This window comes from Acomys russatus, chromosome 1, assembly GCF_903995435.1.
Source record: "Acomys russatus chromosome 1, mAcoRus1.1, whole genome shotgun sequence".
Lineage (NCBI taxonomy): Eukaryota > Metazoa > Chordata > Mammalia > Rodentia > Muridae > Acomys > Acomys russatus.
In genome coordinates this window covers 23792281-23801984 of record NC_067137.1, presented here as the reverse complement: position 1 = coordinate 23801984, position 9704 = coordinate 23792281, and the positions used below count along the sequence as shown (strand labels likewise).

Genomic DNA, 9704 nt, shown 5'->3' with positions numbered 1-9704 from the left:
TCTTTTTGCTTTTTGTTGTTGTTTTGGTTTTTTGGCTTTTGTTTTGGTTTTTCGAGACAGGGTTTCTCTGTGAAGCCTTGGCTGTCCTGGATTCACTTTGTAGACCAGGCTAGCCTCGAACTCACAGTGGTCCACCTGCCTCTGCCTCTCTGAGTGCTGGGATTAAATGCGTGCGCCACCATACCTGGCCTTGGCTGCCAGATCTGGATTTTATTCTCTAGCCCCTAGAAAACCAAGTGGAAAGGTGACATGACCCTTAGGAAACAGAACACAGCACTGTGTGGAGGACGGCTCCTGGAGGGAGAAAGCAGGTGAGGGAGGACCAACCCTTGTAGTCTCCTCTTAGTGCCCTCCATCCCCTTTGGCCATGGCCGACTGTCTCAGGGAGCTCTGAGATGGAGTGCCTTTGCCAAGAAGGTATCTGAGCTGATCACCAGCCAGTCACTGTTTGCCTCTACTCTCACACCAGCAATGCTCCCTTTGTTCAATCCCTGTCACATGTATGACCACAGAAGAGACCCTATTTTGAGAAGAGAAACAGAACTGGCTTTCCCACGACAGCTCCAGGTAACTTGTTTCCCTCTTCTGACATCTGGAGGCATCCACATGCATGTGCACGTGCACATACAGATACATAAGTAAAAATAATAATAAAAAAACATTTAAACAAGAGTCTGAATCCTGGGGCTGGAGAGATGGCTCAGCGGCTAAGAGCACTGTCTGCTCTTCCAGAGGTCTTGAGTTCAATTCCCAGCAACCACACGGTGGCTCACAACCATCTATAATGGGATTTGATGCCCTCTTCTGTCATACATGCAAATTGAATACTCAAATAAATAAATAAATAAATATTTCTTTTAAAAAAGAGGCTGAATCCTAACCCAGATTGCTGCCACCTTGAGCAAGCCTCATTATGCACTGTCTAGAACACCTCATGCTGTGGTGACTCCCAAGCCATAAAATTATTTTCGTTGCTACCTCATAACTAATTTTGCTCTCATGAATCATAATGTAACTATCTGATATGAGATCCCCGTGGGAGGTTGAGAACTGCTGGCCTAGGTGATGCCAGGGGCTCACATTCACTTCAGCATTCTTAGTCTTTGCTGGGCTTCCAGGGCCTTAGATACCATGTGTCTTTAACAAACACACTCCAGGAGAGTGGGGCTGTGGGGATGACATGGAAGTGCTTCTGATCCCTTCAGCCTGTTGCTCTGGTTTTTAACCCCCACTGTACACACACACACACACACACACACACACACACACACACACACAGACAAACAAAAAAGAAAAAGAACCACCATGTAGACACTGCTGTCTTCTGGGCCTCAGGCTTGCTTGCTGCACTGCTGTTGTAAGGTGTGAGAACCCCACAAGGAGTGGAGGGTTATCATATAGTCCAGTCTAAAGGAGACTGGAACAAAACATTCCTTGACCAAATATCCCCCCCCCCATTACCCCACAGCCACTCTCTGGGCTCCCCTCTTACAGCCCCAGCCTCAGACTTCCTCCTTCCTCCTAAGGGTCCCCTGTTGTGGTGAGACTACTGCAAATCCTAGAACTGTCTTGCAGCAAGCCACCATTGGTGCATCAGACAAGGCATCCTTCCCTTCATCCGTTATTTCACCTGGGTGGTGTCTGCTGGAACTGGCCCTGTTCCTGACAAAGCAGGGACTGGGTACATAAAAGCACAGTTTTCTCAGCGTCTCGCTTGGTCTATGCCTTGTGCTGCCTGAGTTTGGTGTTTTAACACAAGGTAGTGCCCAGTGTTTGCATCCATTCTGCTCTAGACATGAGGTTGAGGTGTGTAACAGCTTGGCAGGGGCGTGTGTGGAAACATGTTTTTGTCATCCACTGGCCTGGAAGTCATCCCCAATAAACTCGATACTCATCAAGATAAACTTGAGGGAATCATTTTTTTTTGTGGGGTTGGGGGGGCTGTAGGTGCCATCTCATTTTAGGAGACAATGTTACATCTCCCTGAAAAGGCCCCATAATACCTGCCTCAAGAGTAGCCATCAGAGCTGGGCATGGTGGCGCACGCCTATAATCCCAGCACTCAGGAGGCAGAGGCAGGTGGATCGCTGTAAGTTTGAGGCCAGCCTGGTCTACAAAGTGGGTCCAGGACAGCCAAGGCTACACAGAGAAACCTTGTCTTGAAAAACAAACAAAACAAAACAAAAGACTAGCCATCAGTATTGGGAGTTGGGTCTAGGTCAGAGCCTAGTGTCAGTGGAGGCTTCTGATAATGTGAGGCTGTGCTGCGCGGCTGTCCTCTTACAAGAGAGAGGAGGACAGAAGGTGATGCCTTCTGATCCCTGGCTGTGGTTCAGTCAAAGGAAACAAGGCAAGGACTTTTACCACACAAATTTATTTAAATAAAAGTGAACACATATGCAGGCTAGTGCCCGAGGGGCAAAGGTGGGGAAGTGGGAGAGTGGGGGACAGACAGACAATGGGGGGGGGGGGGGGGAGGGAGGGCAGCAGGGTCTGTGTGGTATAACCAGGCTGCAGGAGGGAGTGGGCAGGAAGCCTCGGGGCAGTGCTGGGCTTCGGTGCTGAGGCAGGGGCCTTGGGTGGGTGAGCCCAGTGCCTGGAGGTCATTTCTATTCCTTAGTGCTCCCCTGTGTCTCCCTGACCCCGGGGCCCACAGCACTGCCTCCTCAGCCCCCTACCCCCTTCCTCATGTCAGCCTTCCCCTCAACTACTGAGAGAGAAGTCAAAAGACAAAATAAATAAGAATTGGTGAGTCCTGCCCCAGTCTTGGCTATAGGGCAGGGGAGCCAAGCCAGGAAGACTGCCCCAAGCCCTGTCATCAGCCCTGGAAAAGAACAGGTAAAGTGCAAGGACAATCCAGTAAGTAAAAATATACCAATGACTTTGTCAAATATACAGCTGCTGGCTGTCAGGGAGCAGGTGGCTGGCTTGTGGGTGACAGCAGCACCCTGGAAAGTGTTGGCCAACACAGCATAGAGACAACGGAAATAAATAGGAGTGGGGAGTGGACAGGGGTCCTGGACATCCCCTGAGCCAGTGTCACTTGAGGGACCCAGACAGGGCCTTATCCTTTCACCTGCCCCAACCTCCCAAGCCCTACCTGCCCAGCTCCCCAATGCTGCGGCACTGATACAAAGCACCGGGCTGGCTGACTGGCTGTAAGGAAAGGACTATAATGTGGGGTGGGCACCGGGCGGGGGTGGGAGTGGGCAGGGCAGCCACAGTCAGCCAGGGCCGGTACTGCCCTCAGTACTCGTCTTGGTCTTCCTGTTGGTGCTCTTCAATCTCATCGTCCTCAGGGGGTGCAAATCCCTCCTGGAGGGGAGGAGAGAGAAATGATGAGTCAGCTCACCAAGCTGAGGGATCAGGTTCTGCATGCGGCCTAGAAGCGAGGGCTCACCTCTGTGGCATAGAGGATGCCGATGATGCCCGAGATTACGGGGCTGTTCTCGCTCTCGTGCTCCTGGCAGATCAGCTCGATGTCGCGCAATTTGCTGAAGTAGAAGTCTCGCTCCTTCTCCAGCCCGTCCACCGTCAGCTTCAAGTCCAGCAGCTGCTCAGGCAGAAAGAAATGTTTACGCCAGATGGTCCTGTCTTCCTCTTGTCCCCAGTGTCAGCTACCCTCTGCCATGCCACACACCTGCTGGTTGAGCTCAAGGATCTGGGCATCAGCCTCATGGCCACCATTTCGGGCTGAGGGGGGATTCTTCCGGAGGATGCAGGGTGGGGCCACGTTGCTGAGCCGGCCGGAGGTCTGCATGTTTTTGGGGCCTGTGGGGGACGTTCTCTGCGGAACTGTCCAGAGGACAAGAGTCAGATGAGGCGACACAGCATATGGGAGCCTGGGTGTGAGGACCATGCAACAGGCAGGCACTCTCCCTCAGGAAGAGCATCTACAGCTAGGTCTCCAGCCTCAGCCCCACGTGACACTAGAGCAAATGGACAGCCCCTGGCCAGCCTGGGAGCATAAGAGCCACAGGAACCTAAAGGAAAGGTGATCTCATTACTGGGACCTGAAGAAAGCTGGCCTGAAGGAGGGATGCGGTACACTGGGATGGTGAATTTGATGAAGTGGAGCTCGGAGGGTTCAGGGCCTTCTGTACTGACAGATGAGACCCAGGAGAGCAATAAATGTAGTCCGTCTTAGCACAAGCCAAAGCCACCCTCAGCGAAACTCAGCCCCACCCCTCCAGCTCCCTCTCAGTTTGGCCTCTATCTCCCTCTGCTGGGCTGGACTAGTACTGCGCACTGGTGGAGGACCCAGGCTCCTCCCTAGCACAGCCTGCATGCTAGGGCTTCTTGCTCCGGAGCGACTGCCCCTCCCTAGACAGCGGCTGCTACTAATGCAAAGCAAGCAGTTCAGTGGGGACAGGCCCAGGCAGGACAGCAGCGCAAACAGGGGAGGTGGCTCTGCTATGACGGGCCAGATGCGAGTGAGGCTGCTCCCTTCTTCCTTGCCACAACCTCGTCACTACAAGCCTTACTGCTTCTCTTCATGCTCCTAGCGACCCAGCAAAGCGTCATTTTTGGAAACAGATCTCTGGGCTTTTGGAATAGAGGAATGCAGAGCCAAACTTGGCAAACTCCTGCTTTTGGGTGTCCAGTGGCAGGGTTACACAAGGGGCTTGGGCACTGGCTCCAGGCACTGGCCGGATGGATCTGGAAAGAGGAACCATGCCCCATCCAGCTTGAGGCAAACAAGCTAGCTCAGAGCATCCTGGGTCTCAGTGAGCTGCTACCGTGGCTAGTCCAGGTGGCGCTCCTTCCCTCTGTCTCTCTCTCAAAGTTTGGTTTTTTGACACAGGGTTTATCTGTGTTGGCTGTCCTGGAACTCTCGCTGTAGACCAGGCTGGCCTCGAACTCGCAGAGATCCACCTTCCTCTGCTTCCTGAGTACCAGGATTAAAGCTGGTGGCTCTCCTCTTAGAACAACTTTTGGAGCCCCCTCACCCCACAATGGGACTCTCCATCTATAGGGAAGCAGCAAGCGATGTCATCTGAACTCCGTGATAACAGTCTCCTCCAGCTGGCAGGGCTGGGCCGGTGGCCTGGCGGGGGGCACTCCTGGCTGGAAAGCCCTACCGGCCCAGCCCCCCAAACTCCCTCCACCAGCTTGGGCATGTTACCTGCTGTGCCAATGAGTTTCTTGGATTTGTTGAAGATCTGATCACCTGGGTTAGGAGGTGGTGCTACGTCCTGGCCCTGCCGCGCCAGCAGAGGGTTGTAATCCTTTCCATCATAGTTTGCGTCAAAGAATTTCTTAAACCACTGAATAAACTCAAAATTATCTTGGAATTTTCCTTTCACTAATTTCTCTACAGGAATGATCTGAAATAGACCACATAAGCAGACCGTTTTAACCACCTGCTGGGCAGGACTGCCTTCCGCTGTGAGCACAGGAAAGCCAGCCCCTAGGCCTCAACATCATCTACCTCCTCCATCTGCACCCCCTCCCATGGCACCAGAGTAGACAAGCAGGCCTGCGGGCCCCACCAGGGACTCAGGGACAGGCCTTTCCTACAGGCACAGGAGAAATTGTGTGGGCAGGGACCCTGATGACTGCACGTGACCTGGAGGGTCAGGATCTACACAGGCTGGATAGTGAACTGATGTGTTTTGGGGGCCTCTGAAGAGATGCGACAGGAGTGACACAAAGAGCCTCAACGTCTGGAGGAGGCAGGTCCCCAGAGGAGGCGGGAGGGAGTGCTGTCGGGGTGGGATGTTAGGGTCAAGTGCACCCTTGTGTCTTGAGTTGGGTGGACAGCACTCCCTTTGGACGTCAGGGGTAGAAAGACACGTGACAGAATGAACCCTTGTCAGAAGTAGCCCTTGTCACCCTGGCTGGTGGGTCTTCTTCCCCAGGGGAACAGCTCCTCATGGACCCCGGGGGTACCGACACCTACTTTGTCAACACCCATCTTCTTGAAAGCTGCTTGCAGCACCTTGAAGTTGTGGATGTATTCGTGTTCTAGTTTGGCCTGGAACTTGACCTTCCTCAAGTGCACGCAGCCAGGGAAGAGCATGTCCATGAACTGGCAGTAGGCTGCCCCTGTGAAGAGGCATGGCTGATGAAGAGGACTCAGCTACCACAGGGCCCCATGCTGGTCTGCTCCCCAAAGCCTGGTCCCTCTCTCTTTCTCCTAGAGCTAGGGCCAACCCAACTGTGACATTCGATATGGTTTGATTCCCCTTGGCTTCACAAGAATATTACATACCACACCATGATTACTAGTTATGCATTTACCTTTTGGGTAATGTCAAGGATTAATGGAGATCAGGGCCCTGTGAATATGGAGCAGGTACTTTACCACTCAGCTACACGCCCAGCCCTCAAGTGACTACTTATTGGTAGTCGGTACATTCCATGTGTCGGTACATTCCAAATACTTCAGTATGTAGGTCAGCCCTAAGCTACCCAACATAGGCAGGTGATGGCATCTCTCTGTCTGGATGGGGAAGTTGATACCCACAAGGTGGCAACAGAGAAGACCAGAGCTGGGACCCAGAGAGACTTCATGGGACCCCGTGCTGCTAACTCGTGCCTTCACTGGTTGCCCAGAACGCCCCACCTATTTCTCACTTTTCCAGCCTCTGTTCCCTGATTTCAACTCTTAAGTGGCAAATACCACAAGCTCTTCCTCTCCTCCTCTCCCTCCTCTCCCTTGGGCCTCCTACCTGAACAGAGCTGTTCGATCTTGGTGTAGTTGAGGTGCAGGGAGTCGTTGACCCATGCAAGCATATCATGGCGACTCAGATTCTCACTGGTCACAGATGTGGAGTACACATTGACGGCCATACCCCAGCTGCAAAGGAAGGACAGAGGTGACGTCAGCATGAGGGCTTCAAGCTCCAGCCTGGATGGCCCCTGGGGACATGAGAAGCATTCCCCTTATGCCAGTCGTAGACACAGTAACTAGCGTCTATGATGCCCAGGCATGTGCCGGGGGCCGGCAGCCCAGCATACCTAGGCAGGCTCTAGGAGCAGGGAGCGGTGCTGTTAACTAAGGGGAGTTTCTGCTTTGGGAGACAGGCAAACCAGCACTGTGAGGTGGGTGGTTGAGAAATACATGAAGTTCAAGGATGGGGGGAAAAGGTGTAATCTCTTTGGCCTGGCAGGGCTGTGAAGGCTGCAGAGCAGAGATGTTGGCACCTAAGAGGAGTAGGGATTTTCTGGGCATACCAAGGAATGGGGTGAAAGGGCACAGTAGCCAGAGAGCTGGCAAGAACAAAGGCACAGTTCATTTCCAGAGCTCTGAGTTGCTAAGCGGGCCCCCGGGGCGTAGGTTTCTGTGTTGAGGCATGATGCAATGAGATTAGCAGGAGCAGATCTGAAAGAGTTTTGTTTACCCTGGGGAAATTCTATTTAGTTAATGGGAGGTCACTGGGAGATTTTAGACAGTAACCTGACCAGATCTGTGTTTGAAAGGCAAACGACCTTTGCTTCTCCTCTGCTTTCACACTCCCTATTCCCAGGGCCTGTGGTCTGCTGGATGACCCAAAGGCAACTAAACTCCAGGAACCTCCCCCAAAGCCGTCCGGCCTCCAGTCCTCCCACATCCGTTCCAACACCCCTGAATTGATCTAACAGCAGGCCTGGACACCCACACCCCACACTTCAGGCCAGTAGGGGTAAGTAAGGCCCCCACAGATGCATTTGCCTCGCAAAGGAACTGTTTGGCAGTGCTGATGCTGAAGACACTGGAGTCAGTGCTCACTGTTTAAAGGCTAGAATGTTTTGCACAGGCCACTCTGGGCCAAAATGTTCCTCCATTCATACAGCTGGTGCAGAGTAGAGACACTCATCCACCTCCAGGGGGCAGGCAAGAGCATACTGCCGCCCACCACCCGCCAGAAGTCAGGCATCAGCTGGGGCTTTGTGGTTGCTCAGAAAGAACAATTTCTTGTAACTAGGTCTCTATGAGAAGTGGAGAAACAAGCAGGTAAAAGCTCCACATGTCCCGAGATACCAGGGAAACCTATTTCTGGACTAAAGAACTTTTGTTTCAGCTTGTTTGTTTGTTTGTTTTTCTTTTTCCCAAGACAGGGTTTCTCTGTGTAGCTCTGGCTGTTCTGGAACTCACTCTCTATGGAGACCAGACTGGCCTCCAACTCAAGAGACCTGCCTGCCTCTGCTTCCCAGAGTGCTGGACTAAAGGCGTGCACCACCACTGCCCTGCTGTCTTTCTAGGTTTACTGTGCAGTGTCTTTGTGAAGGAAAACTATACCGTCCCAATTCCTGTACCTGTGGGCAGCACTGTCCTGCCCGACACAACCCCTACAACTTGACCCTTAGTAATAGGCAAGGACTAGTGGCTCTAATGACACGGTGTTTACAAAGTCCCAGTGCTGTGGGGCCAGGCACCGCATGCCACGTACCATTGGACCTCAGGACTGGGAACAGAGACAGCGTGAGCACAGAGCTGCCTCTGGCTCCCAGCTGGGAGAACTGAGAGGTGAGATGGAGCGATGGGGTCTGTTCAGAAGTAGCACAAGTGGAAGAAAGGGAGTCCCACTAAAATACCACTTCCCAGAGCACAGATGCTGCACAGTGGGCAGAGCGTTTGCAGCACCACATAAAGAAATAAAAGCTGGGTGTGGTGGTGCACACCTTTAATCCCAGTACGCAGGGAGGCAGAGGCAGGTGGATCTCTGTGAGTTCGGGGCCAGTCTGGTCTACAGAGTGAGTCCAGGACACCCAGAGCTACACAGAGAAACCCTGTTTTGAAAGCCTCCCACCCCTGCCGCCAAAAACCAAACCAAAACAAACCTAACAAAACAACAACCACAAACCCCCCAAAACCAACAACAACCCCCCGAATGTGGCAGCACATGCCCGCTGTTGTCTTTCTTCACAGAGACACTGCTCATTAGACCTGGAGAAACACTCCGCACTAGCCAGACCCGCTGCATCGGACTCTGACTTTGATAAGACTCTCTAGGCCAGGCACATGTGATGAGTCCTGCTGTAGATCAGGGCCCAGCTCAGTGTGGTCTGGCTTCCACCCTGGACCCTAAGCATGGCAACCTAATGGAGCCTCATGATATGCACCTTTACCTTGCATGAACTTTAAACTACTAAAGAAAAAAAAAATCCTGTTATTTATTCCTACTTCTTCCTCCTTTTAAAAATAAGCCCTGTCCTTCACTGTCTGGGGAAAGGGAGCCCACGCAGGGTGGGGCGGGGCGGGGCTCAGAAGCCAAGAAAAACAAAAATTATTATCTTGGGACTTTCTAAAGACTCAGAACCTGGCAACTTCTGAGGTTTCCCAGGATCCTTTTGACGGAGTTTGAGCCTGCTGCCCTGTGACACCTCACGCCCTTTGTCAGCATCCCCCATCACTTTCTGGCGTGGGTCCCCAGCTCCACTCCTTGCATCTGGAGTCAGCATCCTCTACAGGGAACTTTGTTAGAAGCTAACTAGGGGACACTATGGTACCTGGGCAAAGCTTACAATAGCATCCGTGCACTCACACAAATCATCAGTGTGCCCAGCCCCCTCTACTTGACTGAGCTCTCCAGTGGCCAGGCTGTTTACTTACCTCTGGATTCCGATTCCTCGATTCCTCAATAGCTCTTGGTGAGCAGTAATGGCCTAACCCTATGGGGGGTGGGTTGAGGGGGAGGGGAGCAGCAGACACTGTAGCTTCTGAGTCTTTCAGGGAGTTCTTTGAAAGACCATCAGGGGTAGTGAACAGCTGGGTGGGT

The 9704-nt window shown here is 52.7% G+C and overlaps 1 protein-coding gene across 2 annotated transcripts in view; it reads right to left on the bottom strand.

Annotated features, from left to right (window-relative positions):
* Positions 1 to 2484: 2484 nt before the first annotated feature.
* The window catches only part of Mapre3 (microtubule associated protein RP/EB family member 3), a 49503-nt gene continuing 42283 nt past the window's right edge, over positions 2485 to 9704 (bottom strand). The window contains exons 2-7 of one of the 2 annotated variants that reach the window (XM_051172605.1): positions 6675 to 6802; positions 5903 to 6048; positions 5126 to 5327; positions 3641 to 3795; positions 3401 to 3553; positions 2485 to 3315 (exon numbers count right to left, since the gene is read on the bottom strand). In XM_051172605.1, the coding sequence (XP_051028562.1) occupies positions 3247 to 3315; positions 3401 to 3553; positions 3641 to 3795; positions 5126 to 5327; positions 5903 to 6048; positions 6675 to 6795 (846 nt within the window). In that variant the 5' untranslated portion in view covers positions 6796 to 6802 and the 3' untranslated portion in view covers positions 2485 to 3246. The remainder of the gene's footprint in view (positions 3316 to 3400; positions 3554 to 3640; positions 3796 to 5125; positions 5328 to 5902; positions 6049 to 6674; positions 6803 to 9704) is intronic. The other variant, XM_051172533.1, reaches the window with a different exon arrangement.